Source organism: Triticum dicoccoides, chromosome 7A (genome assembly GCF_002162155.2).
Source record: "Triticum dicoccoides isolate Atlit2015 ecotype Zavitan chromosome 7A, WEW_v2.0, whole genome shotgun sequence".
NCBI classification, from domain to species: Eukaryota; Viridiplantae; Streptophyta; class Magnoliopsida; order Poales; family Poaceae; genus Triticum; species Triticum dicoccoides.
In genome coordinates, this window is record NC_041392.1 from 432925534 (window position 1) to 432948789 (window position 23256).

At 44.3% G+C, this 23256-nt stretch overlaps 2 protein-coding genes across 2 annotated transcripts; one reads left to right on the top strand and one right to left on the bottom strand.

The window, feature by feature from the left end:
- Positions 1-1924: 1924 nt before the first annotated feature.
- On the top strand, positions 1925-6573 carry LOC119334459 (monocopper oxidase-like protein SKU5). Its single transcript, XM_037607017.1, has 9 exons — positions 1925-2015; positions 2730-2839; positions 3509-3779; positions 4181-4319; positions 4784-5153; positions 5287-5652; positions 5749-5827; positions 5959-6158; positions 6257-6573. Exons 1-9 carry the CDS (start codon positions 1983-1985, stop codon positions 6366-6368), a joined length of 1680 nt encoding a protein of 559 aa, XP_037462914.1. The 5' UTR covers positions 1925-1982; the 3' UTR covers positions 6369-6573.
- Positions 6574-7875: 1302 nt separating this feature from the next.
- On the bottom strand, positions 7876-12107 carry LOC119331454 (O-methyltransferase MdmC-like). The gene is made up of 9 exons (XM_037604615.1): positions 11744-12107; positions 11579-11632; positions 11087-11170; positions 10484-10609; positions 9866-9933; positions 9715-9784; positions 9358-9423; positions 9179-9256; positions 7876-8665 (listed from the first exon to the last, which is right to left on the bottom strand). Exons 1-9 carry the CDS (start codon positions 12047-12049, stop codon positions 8615-8617), a joined length of 903 nt encoding a protein of 300 aa, XP_037460512.1. The 5' UTR covers positions 12050-12107; the 3' UTR covers positions 7876-8614.
- Positions 12108-23256: the final 11149 nt, after the last annotated feature.

The window sequence follows — 23256 nt, forward strand, 5'->3', positions numbered from 1 at the left end:
GTAGCTACGTTGTTGGCCTCGGACATGACTTCAACCTGACATTGTTGTTGCTTTGATTGCTGGAAAACTGGAATGGAGAAAACACAATGTGTCGAATCACGTGTGATTAGAAACCGGAAATATTTGCATCAAAGAGTATCTGACATTACACAAGAAATACAAATAAATTGTAACAAGAAGTTTGAGTTACTATAATTTTTCTCCAAAATGTAATGCAATAGAACAATTACTAGTAAAACACTCGTGCGTTGCTACGGACTATAATAGTCATATATATCAATCAAACATATGATTAAAGTCGTACTCAAAGACGAAGTTCATTTCTCTCTCATAGGTCCAGGCGTGTTCGGACATAAAACGGGGTCCAACGAGCTCCCCAAAATTCAACCTTCTGGATAGTCCAGACTCTCCCAAATATAGCCTATATATGGGTGAGAAATGTGGTTATTCGGATTATCCATCATATTATTTCCAACGCGCGGTCCCAACACAAAACCTCACCCCACGATGCACTCTTTTATTTTTCTATTGGACCCTCATTCCCGCTCAGTTTCCCATCGCAGCTGGACATTTCTTGCTGGCTCCCTCTCCTTTAAAATCGAATGACGTCCATCTCATTTTTGCCATAACGCCCACTCTACTTCACACTATACTTCCCCTGGACCGCCAAAAAGCAGTTCCCCATGTGTATCACTTCTCCTTCACCGTCCTCACCATTCAAAAAATCCTCCATGCGTATATTGAGCATGGTTTTTAATAGGGCCATATAAGACAGTCAGTCACATTTTCTCTCCCTTTCATCAACCACCTCTTACATGGACTCCCTCCGTCCCATAATATAAGAGCGTTTTAGTGTTAAAAACGCTCTTATATCATGGAACGGAGGGAATAACTTCAATCCGTACATTCCCCATCATTTATGTTACATAAGTTAAACAAGCAAGGTTTAGAATATATATTTTTCTTAGAATTTTTAGAATTAGGCTCAATTAACCTACCGCTAACATTTGTAAATCTGGGATATGGCGGTGCACAATATTTGTGTGCATCTTACCAGCAACCAATTTGGAATACGCACTAGTATTTCTCTTTCCTCTCGATTTTCTTTGTGAATGCAGTCGCTAAAATACGCCCTATGAATCTCTTTGTTGCTGTTTTCTTTTAACTAGTAATAATGTACGTGCAATGCATGTATTAGATAGGATATTAGTGGCACGTTATATTAGGTAAGGTATATTTGTGGCACATTGATATTTGGTAAGATATTAATTGCTTTTTTCACGGGAATGGTAAGATATTAATTACATGGCAGATTTCATGGGATAGCGTTGAGTCTAAACATGTTTATAACCATTCATAGTGGTGGGTAATAAGAGTGTTAAACGTGTTTCGTGCTCAACATTGGAGCGATTTGAACCGCTAGATCACATGATTTGACGGTAGAGATGGTTTGGATCTGCCTCATTGGGTCTTTTTATATTGATATAAATATAGATATAGATAATCAAAAATAAAAAAAAGGGTTTCCTTGTGAAGCACCGCCAGATCAACGACTGTATCTGCTAATTTATTTGCTCATGGAAATGCATTAAAAGCGCACGATTGGAAACTCCCATTTTAATAGTATGGGAATGGATCCTCTCTACACATCTCTCTCTCCGCTCTCCCTCTCTGGAAAAGGCTGCTGCCGCTGCTTCTCTCTCCTCCTCTCTCTTTTCCTTTCAAAACCCACGCCGAAGGAAAGAAAGAAAGAAAGAAAGAAAGAAAGGAAAACAAAACCTTCCCTGCTGCGCGCAGACGGACGCAGGACGCAGGACGTCGTACGTGCGATACGAGAGCAGGGGAGTTGGTGGCGGGCGGGAGGGCCGATGTTGGCGAGGGTGGTCGCGGCGGCCGTCCTGGCGCTCGCCGCCGTCGTGGCCTCGGCGTCCGCGGCGGCGGCCGGCGACGACACGTATCCGGTGCGGTGGGAGGTCGGGTACATGACGGTGGCGCCGCTCGGCGTCTCGCAGAAGGTTCGCGTGCAAGGAACAACAACTGATCTCTCTCTCCCTCTCCCTCTGTGTGTGTGATGTTGATTCCGTCTTCGGGCATGTTCTTGTGTTCTTGAAACTTCAGCAAAAAAAAGGTGTCCTTTTGAATCGTTGTTGACGTTGTTTTGAGGAACTCGTGTTGGAAATGCTGCCTTTGCCTGTTTTCCTTCTCCTTCCCCCCGTGTTGCTAATTTCGCGGCCTCGAACGCACGATCCCGTCGTGCTGCCTTCGGTTCCTCTTGCAGGGGGGCGTTGATCTGATGGATTTTTGTCTTAATTGTTTTCAAGGAATTATTTTATCGTTGTAGGCAAAATAAATAAATATTTCTACGTGGGTTTTTGTCTTAATTTGAGACAGAGTGACGGCCTTAAATCTCGAAATAAATCTGTAGCGGCATCGCGATTTTCTTGTCCTAAAAATAGCAAGTTGCCCTATGTGTACTTGACTTTTCATAGATCATCAATCTTTTTGGGGGTTGGATTACTGCCTCTCTTTCTCGAGGTTCTAGCATTAATTTCTTGGAAAAATTAGGTTTTGTTTTTACATAAAATTCGTTTGTTCGTTTACTCATGCCAAGTAGGAGTATTTTTTCTGCAGCTCCCTTCAAAAAGAAAGGGATTTTTTTACATAATTTATTTATTCATATCCGGTGTGGATACAAAATTACAAGTAGATGATAAAATCTTTTTTTGCAGGTGATTGCAATCAACAACCAGTTCCCTGGGCCACTACTGAACGTGACAACCAACTGGAACGTGAGGGTGAACGTCCAAAACAACCTGGATGAGCCTCTCCTCCTCACCTGGTTTGTATTCTACCATCCGAGATTCAAAATAATTATTTATTCTGCATCGCAATTCTTTTCCGTTCTTTAGCTATATATATGTTGGAATGTGCACAAATTTGTGAACATGGCGTGCGAATGAAGGAAATGTACAGCTACATCTTTAGTAGTTTCTGTTATCTGTGACGAATTCCCATCTTTAGCTGTAGTCCCATTTGCATGGTCGCAGGTACTATTAGGCATTGTGTCACGCAAATGCTTTCTCTATTTGGGGACGTTTATAAGCTTATTAATACGATCATGCCATGGCATAACCATATGTGCACATCACTATGCTTTTTCCCATGGATTTGCTCAGCTCATCTGTGGACAATTCTCTGTATCATTAGCCCATGCATTTATTGTTGCAGAAAATGTTAACTTCTTTCACTGTCTCTGTAGTTTTGTACAGCCCTTTCTTTCAATACGTATTTCCTGCACATCTAGTAAGCGCTGTTCTACATATAACAAACAACACGTCAACACTTGAAATGCTTACTCATAAGTAAGTTTGGAGATGGTAAAATGCTACTTCTCGAGGGCCCTTTCTGCACATTCCAACATTTAAATGCGCATATGGAGGTCATTGCGCGCCAATTCTGATCAAGTGAATAACTGGGAGTGCTCTCATCTCATATGTATGGCTGGCAGGGATGGCATCCAGATGAGGATGAACTCATGGCAGGACGGCGTCGCCGGCACCAACTGCCCAATCCCTCCCGGATGGAACTGGACCTACCAGTTCCAGCTCAAAGACCAGATCGGAAGCTTCTTCTACTTCCCTTCGCTCAGCCTCCAGCGGGCTGCGGGCGGCTACGGCCCTGTAACCGTCAACAACCGCGCCGTTGTGCCCGTCCCCTTCAACCAGCCTGATGGCGACATCACCTTGTTCATTGGAGATTGGTACACCAAGAGCCACACGGTAAGTCCTGATTCTTCGGTTGCAATATTCAGTCTAGTTTTTTTCTTTTTGCGAAAAATGTTCAGTTTATTGTCTGTCAGTGTTTCATAAATAGTCTGAGAGAACACTGAGTTCTTGACCCCTGACACTGTCTTTCTTGATTCCTGGCAGAAGCACAATACCATATAGAGTTGATACGTATTGTTCTTCTGGCAAGATATAGAGAAAATCAATCTAGTATTGATTAGAAATTCATTTCCCAGTTTATTCTTGCCTTAGACCGATAATAATTGGCAAGGGAATAATATGTTTTTACAGCAATAAATACAAGTATATCATCCAATGAGTTGTCTGATCCATGGACTGTGATTTTCTTAAACACTTTGCCTTTGTGCTTGAGAGGTGCTCTCTGTCACTTGCAGGAACTGAGGGACATGCTAGATGATGGCAAGGATCTTGGGATACCTGATGGGATTCTGATAAATGCAAAGGGCCCTTACAGATATGACACCACACTGGTTCCAGAAGGCCTTCAATATGAGATTGTTGGAGTTGAGCCAGGTAACTTGTCTTTGATCACAAAAAAGAATGACCTTCGAATCTGCACTTGTATATGTGCCCAACTCTCATATTTTCTGGATTATTGTATATTCCTGGTTTAAGCTAGTTATGCATACCAAGTTGTAGTCGACAGCAATTCAATGTCTCCAGGTATGGTGAATATAATTATGAACTGTTTGAGTTAGAATTTGGCGAAAATGTGACTAGAAAATGAAGTGTATCTAATGCTGAGCACAATAGTATGGCATATTATCCTTGTTACAAAATGGTCAGATTTATTACATTTCTTAGTGTGACTTGGAAATTGCACGAGTCAAGGAAACAAGATTAGAAAATTCTAGCTACACTAGGATATCAGTGTCAAGATTGTTAACATACACCTTCCTGATAGTTATTAGCACCACTGCTCCCGAACTCTTTATCATATGAAGTATAATACTCCAAAACCCCAATGCTCTAAACAGGCAAAACATATCGCTTCCGCGTTCACAATGTTGGCACCTCAACCAGCCTGAACTTCAGAATCCAGAACCACAACATGCGTCTCGTAGAGGCTGAAGGAACATACACTTATCAGCAGAATTACACCAACCTCGACATACATGTCGGACAATCATATTCTTTCTTGGTGACCATGGACCAAAATGCAAGTACAGACTATTACATCGTGGCAAGCCCGAGGTTTGTGAGCAGCGAAGCTCGCTGGCACGATGTCAATGGTGTAGCAATCCTGCAGTACTCAAACTCCAAAGGCAGTGCTTCTGGCCCCCTCCCTGATGGTCCAGATGACTTCTACGACAAGTACTATTCCATGAACCAGGCAAGGTCTATCAGGTCAGTGACTGATGGGTGACTTGACAACATTGCTGTAATAATATTTTGTTCATGTAACTTAGGAACATGATTGTTCTTTACCATCAACTCTTGAAACTTGTCTCCATGATGAGTCCTTGCATTGTTGTTCCAGGATGAATGTGAGTTCCGGTGCTGCACGTCCAAATCCACAGGGATCATTCCGCTACGGCTCGATCAACATCACGCAGACCTTTGTGTTGAAGAATGAGTCACCCTTGCGCATTGACGGGAAGCGTCGAAAGACGATAAACAGAGTGTCGTACTCACCTCCTGAGACTCCACTGAGGCTTGCTGATCTCCACAACCTTACAGGGGTCTACAAAACTGACTTCCCCACAATGCCAAGCAATGCGCCACCAAGGATGGCTTCATCTGTGCTAAATGCTTCTTACAAGGGCTTCCTCGAGATGGTCTTCCAGAACAATGAAACCGATGTTCAGACCTACCATCTGGATGGTTATTCATTCTTTGTAGTCGGGTATGCAACATTCTTTGTAGGATACACTTTGCATAGTCTTTAAACCAGCGAGTAGTTACTCATGTAAATGGGCACTGTCATGTTGTGGAATTCCAGGATGGACTATGGTGAGTGGACGCCAAACAGCAGGGGTTCATACAACAAGTGGGATGCCATCTCTCGCAGTACTACACAGGTAAAAGACATCATCTGACCATCATGTGTCAAAGCCATACTACACTTGTGAAGACAAATGCATTCATGGTCATTCTGATACACAATTTTCTCTCTTTTTTCTTTTCTTTTTCCATTCCAAATCAACATCAGGTCTTCCCGGGAGGGTGGACTGCTGTTCTGGTGTCGCTCGACAACGTAGGCATCTGGAATATACGTGCCGAGAAGCTGGACAATTGGTACAATGGGCAAGAGGTTTATGTGAAAGTTGCTGATCCACGGGGCTACAACGTCACCGAAATGATCGCTCCAAACAACACTCTCTACTGTGGTCTGCTGGAACACTTGCAAAAGTATGTCCTGAGCTGAAACACTTGATTTATCCTCTACTGCACCCCTGCTCTTGCGCTGCAATTTCTTACTGTGCCTTTTTATTGTGAAAACCTTTCAGGCCACAGATACATGAGACAAGCAAGAAGTCATCAGGGCATGCCGTGGCTCGATGGAGCACCCAGCTTCTCGCAACCGTGTCACTGATTGTCACAGCTGTGATTTGCAGTTAAATTTGACAAATTGCTAAAAGTTGTTAGTTAGGAATTGTGGGGATTGATAGAACATACATGGGGACGTCAACCATATACAGACTGTAACAGGATGCGTTTTAAATTTTCCTACAGATTCTAATGGTGACTATTAAGTTCCTGAGAAGCACTTTGCGCAAAGGCCAAAGTATTTATACTTGGAAATGAAACGCTGTTAGTTTCTTTACTTGTACGTGTTCTCTTCTAGTCCTTGATGCTTGATTTACTGGTGACTGCTGCTAACCTATGAGCAATTGGAATTTAGACTGAATTTTCTGCATGATGAATGCATTTGCATAAATATGTATACCCGAGCAGTGCAACAAATGCAATTTCATTGATGGATATACTCGTGGACATGTTTTCATCGATCAGTTGTTAAGTAGATTTGGCACTTGTAAACCTGTTTGTTAAGAAAAAGGAAACTCACATGATCAGGCTTTAGAAAACAAGATGACCTTGTTTATTCCTGTCAAAGTAGCGGACAGTGGAAATGTGCTGGACTCTTGCCTTATCCTTGCCCTGGATAACCTGCCTCCATGAACTCATCACGCCTGTCCACAAGCATCAGATTTGGCAAGACACGAATCCTCAGCTGTGTCAAGCTGCCGAACTGTCCTATAAGATCAATACTCCATCCGTTCACAAATAGTATAAGATATTCTAATTTTTTTGTTATTCGGATGTATATAGATGCATTTCAGTGTGTTTCTTCACTCATTCTAGTCCGTATGTTAGTCCATACTGAAATATCCAAAACATCTTATATTTGTGAACGGAGGGAGTACTTATTAAGAGTTTGCATCTCCATCGACACCCACACTCCCTTTGGACCTCTCAACGACTCCGAATAGAGGAGGCAAGTAGGTGCCTTAGCCTCCTTTCAGTTTCTGCAACTCAAGAGCCTCATCTTCACTTGAAGCAACTTCTTTGATTCGACTGCTTATGACCACCTTATTCCATTGAAATTATTGTGGCCTGTTAAGCCTTCTAGTTCTAGGTCCATCCAAACATCTGTATTCTTCAAATCATCGAGTACAAGCATGCATTCTCTGTTGCAATGTTCACCCAAGGATTTCTACGAGATCTCTCCCGCTAATTGTATCAGATGGGCATGCACCTTTCAGGATGTTCCGAATCATCTTCCCTTATGATCGCATACACATCCAACTTCTGTGACACTGTGATCCAAATATGACAATCAAAGCAGTCAAGTCTTTATGCTCTCATCTTCACAGATGTCATTGACAAGAGTGGTTATCATAGATCGTCCCATGCATGCCCCAAAGGGTGATGACCGAGGTCCAACTTGTTCTTGCAGCTAACCATTGTATCAGCATTATTTTTCTCCTTCAATGCCCACCGTCTCATCAGCTGGGTAAGGAAAGATAAAGAGGAGTCTTCAGTGTTGGTTGAAACTCTACTACCACCAGGCAGTTGAATCTCATACTGAACACGCAAATTCCGGAGATTCCACAGTCGTAAGCAATAAAAAATATCACATTGCGCTTTTAAGTCTACAAGCTTTACTTATTCAAAAGCTAGATTACATTTCTACAACAGAGGAACATAAATATACCACACTTAGTCCTTCAGTTCGAGTAACTTAAGTTACTCAACTGAACATTGGTGACCAGCTGAGAGGTTAGTGATTAACACATTCTCAAAACACAACAGCGTCGCCATTTTCTGGCCCGTCAATTTCCTAAAAGAAGAAAAACGATGCAAAATTTTGGTACATCATACATGGGCGACTAATTGATACACCCACTTCTGGAAGATCTTGTCGCAATCGGCAAACAAACTGTCAACATGCGTTGTGAGAGCATATGCCATCTGCTGGCTTGTACCAGGCATGCTGTCGCCTCCTCCAGAAGAAACAAAAGAAAATGCATAATGCGACAGAGATATGATGAGTCCATTAACTCAAGACCATGGTGATACGCCTGCTGCGTGATTGTATTAGTAGCTGCTGAGCGACTCCATTGACTCAGGCGTACAGGTGTGTTTTTTCATTTCTGATGTGGCGATAGATGATCTGAGGAAACTCTTATCTTATCCATGTCTCCATGGTGATTAGTACTCTACATCCAAAGCTGTCATCCTTTTTATGCCAAAAAATGCTGCCATCATTTTGCCTGATTGCCTAAAAGCAGTTTGACTTTCAAGAGCTTGACCTTGGCAAGGGAAGTTTACAACATCTATGGAGTACACAGTATGTTGCAAAGTCAGTCATCTTCTAGCTTTCGACAAATTGTCATCCCGTCCCCAATTGGCACCTACAAAGGTGCCCACCCTTTGTTAATTAAGATCAAGTACTAGATAACACATGAGAAGGATGATGCGCTGAATCATAGTATAAGCATATCAAATAAAATTTTGAAACAGCTGAACAAATACAGATATACTATGCACAAAGTAAAATACTCCCTCCGTCCCATGATATAAGATCGTTTTGCAAGCTATATGATGGGGCGGAGGGAGTAAATCCTAAGGTCCACAAGATATGTATGACAGCAGTATGAACATGCCACAATATCAGGAAAATAAATTTCTGAAATTTGGTTATGTACTGCACTGGCACTGCAATACTACGACACATCATTGCTGGTGCCCCTCACATGCTCTAAACAACAGACTAAAGTACAGATATCCCAAGACTTTACAACCAACAGTTGAAAATGGTGACTAATAAGTAAACAAGTGTCAAAAAACATCTTATATTTTCATATGGAGGGAGTATGAGATAGACAAGACGTATGAGAGAGAGAGAGAGAGAGAAAGAGAGCTACCATGCTGATAGTGACACGTTTATCCTCCAAAAGTTTCTTATTGAAATCCCTTATACTGATAGTCTTTGGGTCATTCACCTAAGGAAAAAATGCCAAAAGTGTTATCTAATCTAATATAAAATCTCCATGTAACACCTTTTTTATCATGTCAAAGCTCAAAAGAAAGGAAAAGAACTCACTAGCGGATCAGCAACCCTTCCATACCACAGGACATTGTCCATTACAATTAAACCACCAACTCTTACCTGAAACATAACAAACATAAATACATATATTTTATCTCATCATATAGAAAACATAAGACCCAAAGTGGTCGGACCCTTCCCCAGACCCTGCGCAAGCGGGAGCTACATGCACTGGGGCTGCCCTTTATATAGAAAACATAAATGCTACGGTCGCTGTGTATGGAAATTGTAGCTAAAATCATAAAAGGTTTGCCATGGGGAATCTTGTATGAAACTACGAGAGGATACTATGGCAAACATAAGCTGAAAGACTACAGGTATTATATCTGAACGAGCAAACCAAAATCTTACTAGCTTAAGTAGAAGCTCAAAATATTCCTCGTACATTCTCTTGTCTGCGTCAACGAACGCAAAGTCATAACTAGAAAAACAAATGATTAGTTAAAACATGCAACGATCAACTAATAAGATGAAGGGTTATACCATACAAAAGTTATTATACCTGGAAGCTTCACCACAGTCGAGCAATGACCTTAGGGAATCTACAGCTAAAGCATGCTTGACATCCACCTAAGCAATTTTTAGGCAGGTAAGAACAGAATCTAGCATACAAGACTACACATTAGTCCTTGAATACTGGTATGCTACACACTCTAGGGGATCCCAAAAAGAGACAAATTTCGATTGTGAGTTTTAGAAAATAAAAAGGAGGCAATTATTATTATTATTTAACCCTAGACCTACCTATGAAACAAATGTGATGTATTACATGTTGGTAATCCTAAATGCAGAAAGTATAGCTACATAAGTCCATACAAGGTTAAATAAATCTAATAACATAGGCGTGGAAAATAAATAATAATGAATAAAGGAGGGAGCAATGAAACTAAAAAGAAGGTTTCGTTGTCCTCCTCACTTCTGATTTTCCCTCCATTATCTAAATGGTTGAGAAATTTAATGTTAAACCACAAAATATGTTGTCCAACGTGCTGAAAATTACATGCAAATAACTTAAGTTTTCTTGCTATGGACCATCAAGTAGACTACAAATATATAGAATAATGTAGTTAAGTTGTTAGCACCAACTGATCATATCAAGCAAGAGGCTGAAAATAATTACCTTGTGTGCAACCCCAGCAAGCTGATAGTATCTCTTGGCAACTTCTAGACACCTTTCATCCCTTTCACAAGCAACCAAACGACCTGATTCAGGAAGTGCTAATGCGACAGCTAGTGACGAATATCCCTGCAAGAAGATTAAGCAATGCTAAAATAAGCTCAGTGCATTTCCAACAATCTTGTTACTTCTGTACAAGAGTATCTCCTTCACAAGGTATGAAATGATTATCAGTAAGTGCAGCACTTGACAAGTTGACATGCACAATGCACAATCCATGGGTATTATTGTCAAAATACTGTTCAAGGGAGGATGTAAAATCAGGCTTTCAGTACAGAAAAATACCATTTGAATACCATTCGAAGGTTTATTGTGCATATGCTTTTGGAAAAATACAGTGCCCAAAGATGATTTTCTGATTGACTTATGCACACTAGTTATTATTCACGCACTCTACGTTTGGTTTGCTAGGATAACGCATCAGCAATTAGTACAATAAGTATATACGTCAATACAGAATCCTTCGGTTACAAGTAATGATAAGCATTTACTTGCTGAGAGTGGAAGACAAGAAAATCCAGATTAGAAAACACTTGGCTCACATACAGTATAGACGCCAACTTCAATACATCGTTCTGCCCCAAGAATTTGCACAAGCATTGCCAGAAGCTGAGCCTGTGCCGGAGAAACCTAACAAGAGAAAGCAACCAGCTGAAAAATACTTGCCGTCATACTGAAATTTGGTAAAGTATCTACATATTTTTCAAGAATAAAATAGAGCTAAACAATGTACTATATCATCAAAACAAGACAGTGGTATACACATGCATTCCATGCATGCCCGGAATACACAAAAGTTTGAACTTGCTAAAATAGCAAGACCATATGGTTAACCGGACCATCAGTTTTTTCAAGCCTTAACGCATGAGTAGAGGATATAGCTGCCACAACAAGGCAGCTTAAGTTGCACTGTTGTGGATGCAATGCAGGTAGTCTTAGAATCAGATGCGTCACGCATGCACTGAGGCACGCACTCTCAACTCAATGTGAATATCCTAACCCAGTTGAGTTCATGTGTCATGTGTGCTGTCTGTGTACCTGCATCTGGCTCCCCCTCATGGATGCCGTCTCTTCCCGCAGATCCCGAAGCACCTAACGACCACACAGGGTAAGGGCAGGATAAACAAGCACACGATGGGTCAGAGCCGCGGCGAACAGCAGCGAATTTGTGAGAACGGAAAGGGGGAGGGGGAGGGGGCGGACGGGGTGCTCGCGGACGTTGGAGAGGAGGTAGTCGTAGAGCGGCGGGTCCATGCCCAGCTGCTTCCGCCCACGCCGCGCCTCCTCTACCGCCAGTGCCGTCGTAGCAGCCGACGCTGCCGCGGAGGAGGAGCACAGGCTGCGGCGGCGGCGGGGGCGGCGGGGGCATGGCGGAGAGCAGTGGCCGAGAGGAGGGGGGGTGGCAGCGGAAGCCAGGGTTCGGGCTTGAGGAGGCCCGACGCCGAGTCCGAGAGTCGCGGACGCGAACGCCGCCGGAGGAAGGGAGGGGGATACGGCCCAGCGACGCATCGCGTTTGCTCTTTTTCTCCAGCACTCAAGCGGCAAGCTTTGGCTGACGAGACGCGGATTAGCTTAGCGTCTCCGAGCATGGTTTTCAAAATCGGACCCAAGGACGAACCGGTGAGCCTCCCAGTTTACGCTTTCATCGATCGAACCGTTTGTTCTTCGGTTTAATCACAGTGAGATATGTACACATACAAAGGCATCTCCGACGGCGACCCGTAAATTTCCTCCTTCACGGACTGGACTAGAGCACGGACACAGATATGGAAGGCCGTCATCCAACGTGACCCGCATACATTTCAACCCGCATTTGAACTAACTGGACGAAATTCATGCAAATCAGTTGATATTCTCAAAATTCGGATAGAAAATAGCACAAATCATCCATACATAACATGCAAATTAAGTCTAGTATAACAATGTCTTATATTCGACTAGATTAACTGGTTGTCCAACATTTTTTTCATCAACAGATCATGCTCTCACACGCGTACTCCTCCTTCAGCTTCATCCAATAGTGTGTACGTAAATCACTGTCCCTCTGTGATGTGGTACATCAGCAGCACGTGCAGGCTACATAATGTGTACACCAACATTGAGTGAACAAATCAATCAACAAGTTGAGCAAGAGAAAGCAAAACTTATGATCTCGTCCTCTGCCGCGTGCAATGGTCACCTTGCCTTCAGCTGACGAACCATGTTACAAAACTTGATGACACTGATCTGGATAGCGTACCAGCGATACGATAACGACCTTACGCTGCGTTGTTGAATGAGTACATGTCGTAAGGCGCAATGTGCTTTCGTGCGTGGTTAAACGATTCATGCACTTGATGCCAGAAGGCCTCCCTCCTTCTGCTTACGAACACTCCGCAGATACGACCAACTACGCATCGCACAACAACTCATCCTCCATGGTCGAGTAGCTCGCCATCCTTCATACTCTACAAAATGTCATAGCGTCCGAAAATAAGCTCAATGGCATTTGACTAAACACCTGCCAAGTGTGGTGTCCGCCATGAAGGTCATCTACAAGGGGCAGAGTGTACCTGGGTACAAACGGCTCCAGGGTGGACAGCGTCGTCGTAGAGACGAGCGGGCACGTTGCTGCTGGTTGCGGGCGTCCCGCAATGCCTATGTAGAGGACGGAGGCGTGCAACAGCGGCGGCGGAGGTGGAGGGTGCGGATCCACAAATTTACTCTCGCATCCGTCCGCAGATAGGGGGGACCAGTCCGCAAATATGGGTGCAGAAGACAGCCGTCCACCCTGCCTGCATATATCTGGCCTCCCTCATTTTTTAAAGTCTGCACGTTCAAATAGCAGCATACATAGAGTTCAGACGTTCAAATAGCCGCATACATAGAGTACATGCGTTCAAGAATCGTCTGCATCATCGTCGTCTCGTCTGTGTAGTCCTCCTCGTCGAATGAGCCGTCGGACGACACATTATAGTGCTCAGACATGTTCAAATCGGAATTCATTGCTAGAAAGAAGAAGGGAAAACTTTTTTAACTCCGGCAATTCATCGAACAGTTGCCGTGCATGGTGAGTATAGCATGAGCGGATGGTACCTGGCGGGGCGGTCGGAGGAGAGGGGTTGAATGGCGACGGAGGAGAAGCGAGGTGGAGCCCAACTGGAACGTTGGAGGTGACATAGACGTAGAGTTCCGACAGGGGTGTGGCATGGCGGACGGGGTGGTGGAGAGGTGGTGTAAGGGCATATATATCTCTTAGTTGTTTTGGTGATTGATGACAATGCGTTTGCGGACTAATCGTGTGCATTGAGTATTTCAGACATTTCATCACTAGGCACAAGACGATGTGGTGCCCCCCGGAGACTATTGAAGACGGCGTTTCTCTACGTTTCTTTTCGGTGGATTTGAGTCATAGGAAAGTTGTACTATTAAGAGGGGGTCCGCTTTGAAAAGGTTTGGGTGGAATCATCACGTACACGTCTACTCCTTTGCACCGCCTTTCCTTTGGCACTTTGAAGCATCCTCCGTCTTTTCTTGTCTATGCAAAATGTCGTGTTTGCTGATCTGGGGCATGCGGTAGTACTGCTCCTAGGAGCGGTAGTACCGCAGGCCCTTGCGGTAGTACAACAAGTGCCCACGGTAGTACCGCTTCCTTGGAGCAGTAGTACTGTGGTCTCAGGCCAGGTGCTGCTGCTATTGCAGTAGTAGGGGCGGATGTAATTTTTTACACCCGCGCCCTATGCGGTAAACCATGCCAGGTGCGCGGTAGTACCGTGCGCTCTGGCCAGGCTCAGCAGCTTGCACGACAGTAGGAGTGGATGTAATTTTTTACATCCACACCCCACGCGGTAGTACCGCTCCTGGCTTGCAGTACTACTGATACGTCTCCAACGTATCTATAATTTTTGATTGCTCCATGCTATATTATCTACTGTTTTGAATGTTTATGGGCTTTATTATACACTTTTATATCATTTTTGGGACTAACCTATTAACCCAGAGCCTAGTGCCAGTTTCTGTTTTTACCCTGTTTTAGGGTTTCGAAGAAAAGGAAAATCAAACGGGGTCCAATTGACCTGAAACTTCACGGAACTCATTTTTGGAAGGAAAGAAGCCCAGAAGACTTGGAGTGCACGTCGGGGGACCTGCGAGGAGGCCACGAGGCAGGGGGCGCGCCCACCCCCTAGGCGCGCCCTCCACCCTCATGGGCGCCTCGTGGCCCCCCTGACGTACTTATTCCGCCTATATATCTCCATATACCCTAAAAACATCCGTGAGCACAATAGATTGGGAGTTCCGCTGCCAGAAGCCTCCGTAGCCACTGAAAACCAATCTAGACCCGTTCCGGCACCCTGCGGGAGGGGGAATCCTTCTCCGGTGGCCATCTTCATCATCCTGGCGCTCTCCATGACGAGGAGGGAGTAATTCTCCCTTGGGGCTGAGGGTATGTACCAGTAGCTATGTGTTTGATCTCTCTCTCTCTCTCGTGTTCTTGAGGTGATACGATCTTGATGTATCGCGAGCTTTGCTATTATAGTTGGATCCTATGATGTTTCCCCCCCCCCTCTACTCTCTTGTAATGAATTGAGTTTCCCCTTTGAAGTTATATTATCGGATTAAGTCTTTAAAGATTTGAGAGCACTTGATGTATGTCTTGCATTGGATATCTGTGGTGACAATGGGATATCACGTGATTCACTTGATGTATGTTTTGGTGATCAACTTGCGGGTTCCGCCCATGAACCTATGCATAGGGGTTGGCACATGTTTTCGTCGTGATTCTTCGGTAGAAACTTTGGGGCACTCTTTGAGGTCCTTTGTGTTGGTTGAATAGATGAATCTGAGATTGTGTGATGCATATCGTATAATCATACCCACGCATACTTGAGGTGACATTGGAGTATCTAGGTGACATTAGGGTTTTGGTTGATTTGTGTCTTAAGGTGTTATTCTAGTACGAACTCTAGGGCTGTTTGTGACACTTATAGGAATAGCCCAACAGATTGATTGGAAAGAATAACTTTGAGGTGGTTTCGTACCCTACCATAATATCTTCGTTTATTCTCCGCTATTAGTGACTTTGGAGTGACTCTTTGTTGCATGTTGAGGGATAGTTATGTGATCCAATTATGTTAGTATTGTTGAGGGAACTTGCACTAGTGAAAGTATGAACCCTAGGCCTTATTTCCTATCATTGCAATATCGTTTATGCTCACTTTTATCATTAGTTACCTTGCTGTTTTTATAATTTCAGATTACAAATACCTTTATTTACTATCCATATACCACTTGTTTCACCATCTCTTCGCCGAACTAGTGCACCTATACAATTTACCATTGTATTGGGTGTGTTGGGGACACAAGAGACTCTTTGTTATTTGGTTGCAGGATTGCTTGAGAGAGACCATCTTCATCCTACGCCTCCTACGAATTGATAAATCTTAGGTCATCCACTTGAGGGAAATTTGCTACTGTCCTACAAACCTCTACACTTGGAGGCCCAACAACGTCTACAAGAAGAAGGTTGTGTAGTAGACATCAACTACCGTGTCGGATTTTTACATAGATCCCAACTCAGCAGAAGTTGCCATGGATGTATCTTTATATGTTCGTGCCTTCCCAAAATCTGGACCATCCCTTCCTTGCGGTAGTATCACAAGGGGGAGCGATAGTACTGCGCCAGCGGTTCTACCGCCCTCTGCTTCATTGCATCTGGGATGTTCTGGTTTCTGCTGCTTGGGCGGTAGTACCGCGGGGCCCTGTGGTGGTATTGTGTGCCCTTGCGGTAGTACCGCGTCCCCGGCGCGGTAGTACCGTGCTACGCAGGCTGACTTGGTGGATAACGGTTGAATTTGTTCTTCCACTATATAAGGGGTGTCTTCTTCTCCGAGTTGACCACCTCTTCCATCCCCAAGCTCCATTGTTGCTCCAAGCTCCATTTTCGCCCGGTCTCTCACCCTAGCCAATCAAACTTGTTGATTTTCTAGGGATTGGTTGAGAAGGCCCCGATCTACACTTCCACCAAGAGAAATTTGATTCCCCCACATTTTCCTTTGCGGATCTTGTTACTCTTGGGTGTTTGAGCACCCTAGACGGTTGAGGTCACTGCGGAGCCATATTCCATTGTGGTGAAGCTTTGTGGTGTTGTTGGGAGCCTCCAATTAAGTTGTGGAGATAGCCTCAACCTTGTTTGTAAAGGTCCGGTCGCCGCCTCCAAGGACACCAATAGTGGAATCGCGGCATCTCACATTGTGTGAGGGCGTGAGGAGAATACGGTGGCCCTAATGGCTTCTTGGGGAGTATTGTGCCTCCACACCGCTCCAACGGAGACATACTTCCCCTCAAAAGGAAGGAACTTCGGTAGCACATCCCCGTCTTCACCGGCTCCACTCTTGGTTATCTCGTGCCTTTACTTGTGCAAGCTTATTTGTGTTATATCCCTTGCTTGATTGTGTACTTGTTCTTGTTACATCATATAGGTTGCTCACCTAGTTGCATATCTAGACAACCTATTTTCATGCAAAGTTTAAATCGGTAAAGAAAAGCTAAAAAAATTTAGTTGCCTATTCACCCCCCCTCTAGTCAACTATACCGATCCTTTCAATTGGTATCAGAGCCTCGTCTCTTTCTTAAGGACTTTACCGTCCGAAGAGTATGGTTGATACCGTATACGGTGAGGAGGAGCACTCTGGTGCGAATCCGATCTCGTCTACGGCAGATGGGGGACCCGCGGTCTCTCGTGAGGAATTCAATGTGGCTTTGGACACACTGAAAACCTCCATGACGACCGAGGTTGAAAGCATGTTTAATAAATTCTTACAAGGGCTTAAACTATCTACCGCGCCGGTGAAAGTGGGTGATCCCACTAACAAGGTGACGGATACTAACTCCGACAAGGGGGGAGCTACTAGTGAAAAGGCTCCTTCTTCTAGTGGTAAAATTGGCAACGACATATTTGCCCATGTGGAACCTCCACTTACTTATGGTGGACCGATTCTTTCCACTCATTTGAATCATGCCGGTCCTCCCCCTAAGATTGTAAAAATTGAGGACTTTGATTCTTGGGTTTATCGCTTTAAGCGTGATTTGAACCATGTTAATACTAACCTTTGGAGAATCATTGAAGAAGGTTTTTATCTGCATGACCGAAGCAACTTCACCCCTAGAGAAGCCGCGGACAATCAATTCAATGAGAATGCTCTCTTCATCATCCAAGATGCAATTCCTCCTGAAGATCTTGCTCACGTCTGGCCATTCACCATGGCCAAGGATGCATGGCGCCACATTGTGTCCCTCTACCAGGGAAGCGCAAGCATTCAACGCTCCAACTATGAAGTGGTGCAAGATGAAGCCGATGAGTTTGCAATGAAAGAAGATGAAGAACCTCATGAGCTCTATCGGAGATTAACTACTCTCGCGGTCTCACTCCGAGATTATGGGAGCAAGGATACGAATGACAATTGGATCAAGCGCAAATTCCTCAAGGCCATGATGCCTTACCACAAGGCCGTGTCCTCCGTCATTTGTCAAAGGCAGGACTTCCACACCTTGTCCTCAAGTGAAGTGTTGGATGAGTTTGTGGCTATGAGCATCTTGGACAAGACCGCCGACAATGCGGTGTTACGCTCTCAAAGAGCAAAGAATCCCAACCTTGCCTTGAAGGCCAAGGTTGTTGTGGAAGAAGAGGAAGAAGAGGAGAGCAATCCCGAAGATACAAAGTATGCTTATCATGAACACATGGCTCTTGCTTCAAGGCAATTTTGGAGCAAGAAGAACACAAGGCCCAACTTCAACAAGAACAACTCAAGTGACGCAAAGGTCAAGCAACGAGTGAGGACTTGCTATAATTGTGGCAATGTGACCCACTTTGTTGCGGAATGTCCTTATGATAAAAGGGAAGACAATGGTGGCAAGCTCATCCGAAAAGACAAGGCCAAGTCTTTCCTCAACAAGAGCAACTTCATCAAGAAGACTCCTCCCAAGGGGTTGGTGGCACAATAAGAGTACCATGAGGATGGTGGTGATGATGAAGACAGTGAGTCAGTTGCCATGGCCTCCGTTGCCATTGCGACAACTCCACGGGTGTCTCTCTTCGACTCACCCAATGAGAACATCACCGCCAAGTGCCTCATGGCTAAAGCCATCAACAAGGTAACTCCCAACACCAAAACTACCATCATTAATAATCCTTCATTGACGGATTGCATTGATGAACATGAGGGGTCTAATGTGGAGGAAAATGAATTTGAGTCCTTTATGAGTAAACTCAAAGGGAAATCCAAGAAGCACTTTGTTGCTCTCTTGTAACAACTTGGTGAAGTCAATGACATGATCGAGGCTCACGAAGATACCATCTCTAAGATGGAGGGGCATAGTCGTGACTATGCCGATGAGATTTCGGATCTTTCCAATGCTCTCGAGGAAGAGCGAGGTCATCGTTTGGCTCTTGAGGAGTCATACAACGGTGAACACGCTAAATTAAAGAAAGATCTTGATCATGCTCTTGTTGTATCTCGTGTGCTAAACTCCGAGAAGGTCAAGCTTGGGGTTGATCTTGCTAGACTCAAAGAGGAGTTTGACTTACTTGACAAGGCTCACAAGGTCTTGAAGGGTGCTCATACTAGTCTCAAAGTGTCTCATGATCAACTCCAAGTAAAGCTAACCAAGGAGAAAGCCACCTTTCCTCATATGGTCTTAATTGATAATGTAAATGCTACTAACCCATGTTGCGAGCATGTGCATTTTGTTGAGGAGAATGCAAAGTTGAAGAAGCAACTTGAGAAAGGCATTGTGTCGTGCATAGAAGGTGAGAAGAACCCAATGACCTTTTGAGCAATCAAAAGGAAGTTGTGGCCAAGGAAGGAATTGGGTTCACACCCAAGTCCAAGAGCAAGAAGAAGGATGACGAGGCCAAACGACCTCCCCCTCTCAAGCAAACGTTTCTGAAGGAGGGAGAGGGTAATTCTAAGAAGAAGAGCAATGTGAAGGGTAGTGATGCAAAGAAGGGCAATGCTACCCCTCCCAACAAAGCCGACGTCTTTAACCCTTCTTATGTATTATGCCATGCTAGTGATGGACATGTTTATGCCAAATTTGTTGGTTCTTCTTATGAGTACATTGAACGGTCTATTTGGGTTCCTAAGACCCTTGTTACTAACATCAAAGGACCCATTACAAAATGGGTATCTAAAACCAAGCATTGATCTCTTGTAGGTGTTTGCTTTCGGTGGGGGATCATGGTTACTCGACAGTGGAGCCACTAATCATATGACCGGAAGCAAGGACTTGGTGGTGGACGTTCACAAGATTCCATCTATGCCCACCAATGTCGAGTGGGGTGATGCCTCGTCCTCTAAGGTATTGGGACTTGTCAAGGTTGCCATTTCTCATGATCTCACGATCGAGAAGGTCATGCTTGTTGAGTCCCTTGCATACAATTTACTTTTTGTTAGTCAACTTGCACTCATGGGCTTTGCCACTTTATTTGATGTTGATACCATGGCCCTCTTGTGGAGCAAGACTCTTAAAGTAGCCTTCGTTGGGCATGTCGGGAACGGTTTTTATGTGATTAACTTTTCGGAGCGACCCACTAAGACCGCGACATGCCTAATGGCTAAAGTTGACGTGGGATGGCTTTGGCATCGCCGTTTAGCCCATGTCAATATGAGATCTTTGCAAAGTATTCTCAAGGGGTACCATGTTCGTGGACTAACAAATGTTAGTTTTGCTAAAGATCGTGCTTGCGGTGCTTGTATCGAAGGAAAGCTACATGAAAAGGCTCACCCTCCCACGACTATGATTTACTCGAAGAGGCCTTTGGAGCTCCTTCACATGGATCTCTTTAGGCCTCCATCCTTTGTTAGTGTTGGGGGTAGAAAGTATTGCTTGGTGATTGTGGATGATTATTCAAGATACACTTGGGTATATTTCTTCAAGAGGAAGAGCGAGACCCAACAAACCGTCATTGACTTTGCAAATGAAGCTCAACGTCAACACAATGCAAAGATCTTGACAATAAGAAGTGACAACGGCACCGAGTTCAAGAACTACACCTTGGATGAGTTTCTTAGTGGTGAGGGGATCAAGCATAAATATTCCGGACCTTACACCCCTCAACAAAATGCTATAGCGGAGAGGAAGAACCGGACGTTAATGGATGCGGCAAGGACCATGATGGCGGAGTTCAAGTCTCCATACAACTTTTGGGCCGAAGCCATCAACACCGCATGTCATGCATCCAATCGGCTCTACCTCTGCAAAGGCTTAAACAAGACTCCATATGAGATACTCACCAATAACAAGCCCAACCTCAAGTACTTCCGGGTGTTCGGGTGTAAGTGTTTCATTCTCAAGAAAGGTGTTCGTTTGTCTAAATTTGAGGCTAGAGCTCATGAGGGCATATTTGTTGGTTATGCTACAAACTCCCATGCTTACCATGTCCTCAATAAGTCCACGAGACTTATTGAGGAGACATGTAATGTGGAGTTTGATTAGAATAACAGCTCCCAAGTGGAGCAAAGTGGCACTTGTGATGTAGGTGATGAAATTCCTCCCCAAGCCATAAGAATGGGTGTTGGTTTTATCCTACCCATTGAGGATCCCCTTGTGGCTGAAGGAGAAGGACAATGTTCCACTCACGTGGAGCCATCACCAACCCAAGGCCCACACGCTTCCGAAGAACAAAGTGAAGGCCCGCAATCTCATAAACAACACCAAGGGCAAGATCAACCTCAAGATGGTGTTCAATCACCAAGTGATGCCCAAGGTCAAGTTCTCTCATCCAAGCAAGTTCAAGATCAAGAGCAAGCTCAAGATCAAGAACGAGCTCAAGACGACGCTCAAGATGATCAAGTAACCGCTTCTCAAATCTCTCCAGAGGAGGAATTAGAGCACTGTGCCACCAAGATCGCATCCAAGCTATCCACCAAAGATCATCTCATGACAAATGTGCTTGGAAGCTTAAGAAAGGGGGTAAGCACTCGTAGACAATTAGCAAACTATTGTGAACATCATGCGTTTGTCTCTTGTGTTGAACCCCAAAAGGTCTATGAGGCGCTCGAGGATCCGGATTGGCTTAATGCCATGCATGAAGAACTCAACAACTTCGAGCACAACAAGGGGTGGAGATTGGTGCCAAGGACAACGGGGAACCATAATGTCGTCGGAACCATGTGGATATTCAAGAACAAGCAAGATGCTCATGGAATTATCATTCGCAACAAGGCTCATTTGATAGCTCAAGGCTACTCCCAAGTCGAGGGTATCGACTACGGTGAAACCTTTGCTCCCGTTGCTCGCCTTGAATCCATTCGCATGTTGATTGCTTATGCTTCTCATCATAACTTTAAGTTACAAAAAATGGATGTGAAGAGTGCTTTTCTTAATGGTCCTATTAATGAGTTGGTATATGTCAAGCAACCCCCCGGGTTCGAGGACCCCTATTTTCCCGATCATGTGTACCAACTCGATAAGGCACTCTATGGCCTTAAGCAAGCCCCACGTGCGTGGTATGACCACATTACCAAGTTGTTGCAAGATCGTGGTTTTGAAATTGGGAAAATCGACCCCACTCTTTTTACTAAGAAGGTCAAAGGGGAGTTGTTTGTGTGCCAACTATATGTTGATGATATTATCTTTGGTTCCCCTAACAAAGCTTTAAATGAGGAATTTGCCACACTCATGACCTCCAAGTTCAAGATGTCCATGATGGGAGAGTTGAAGTTCTTTCTCGAGTTCGAAGTCAAGCAACGAAGAGAAGGAACCTTCATCAACCAAGCCAAATACACTCAAGACATGCTCAAGAGATTCAAGCTAAGTGATGTCAAGCCGGCTTCCACTCCAATGCCCGTCAAATGCCAACTTGACATATATCCCAATGGTAAAGCGGTGGATCAAAAGGTATATCGCTCCATGATTGGCTCCTTGCTTTACCTTTGCGCATCTAGATCGGATATCATGTTGAGTGTGGGAATTTGTGCATGGTTTCAAGCCGCACCTAAGGAAAGCCACTATGTGGCGGTCAAGCGGATCTTTCGATATTTGCCTCATACCCCAAACTTTGGATTATGGTATCCAAGAGGATCTAACCTCAACCTTGTGGGCTTTTCCGACTCCAATTGGCGGGAGACAAAGTGGATAGGAAGTCAACTTCCGGAGGGTGCCAATTTCTTCGTTGCTCTTTGGTGAGTTGGTCTTCCAAGAAGCAAAGTTGTGTGTCTCTCTCATCCATGAAAGCGGAGTATGTGGCTGCCGGTAGTTGTTGTGCACAACTTCTATGGATGAGGCAAACTTTAAAGGATTACAGTGTCATTTGTGACAAAGTGCCTCTTTGGTGTGACAATGGAAGTGCCATCAATATTTCTCTCAACCCGGTGCAACACTTCAAGACGAAGCATATTGAGATTCGGTATCACTTCATCGGGATCATATTAGGCGAGGGGAGATCAAGCTCAACTATGTCAACACTCTTGATAACCTTGCAGATATCTTCACGATGCCCTTGGATGAAGCAAGATTTCGCGAGTTAAGGCATGAGCTAAATATCATTGATTTGAGAAATGTTGCTTGAACCCTTGCACACCCCACCATACTCAACTTGTTATCCTGTTTAGGTGTCGGCACGGACATAGGGGGGAGTGTTGTTCTCTCAATGAACTCTTCCTCCCCCCATTATGCATAAATTGATCAACTCTTTCACATTAACCATTGTTGATGGTACTTGTGCTTCAAAGATGAGT

Excerpts from the sequence above, each read along its gene's own strand:
- LOC119334459 (XM_037607017.1), top strand. The coding sequence starts at position 1,983 with ATGACGGTGGCGCCGCTCGGCGTCTCGCAGAAG. Across the intron at positions 2,016-2,729 it reads CGCTCGGCGTCTCGCAGAAG|GTGATTGCAATCAACAACCA; the intron begins GTTCGCGTGCAA and ends CTTTTTTTGCAG. Across the intron at positions 5,653-5,748 it reads TATTCATTCTTTGTAGTCGG|GATGGACTATGGTGAGTGGA; the intron begins GTATGCAACATT and ends GTGGAATTCCAG.
- LOC119331454 (XM_037604615.1), bottom strand. The coding sequence starts at position 12,049 with ATGCGTCGCTGGGCCGTATCCCCCTCCCTTCCTCCGGCGGCGTTCGCG. Across the intron at positions 9,934-10,483 it reads TTGCTGGGGTTGCACACAAG|GTGGATGTCAAGCATGCTTT; the intron begins GTAATTATTTTC and ends AAAATTGCTTAG. Across the intron at positions 9,785-9,865 it reads GACTGTGGTGAAGCTTCCAG|TTATGACTTTGCGTTCGTTG; the intron begins GTATAATAACTT and ends TTGTTTTTCTAG.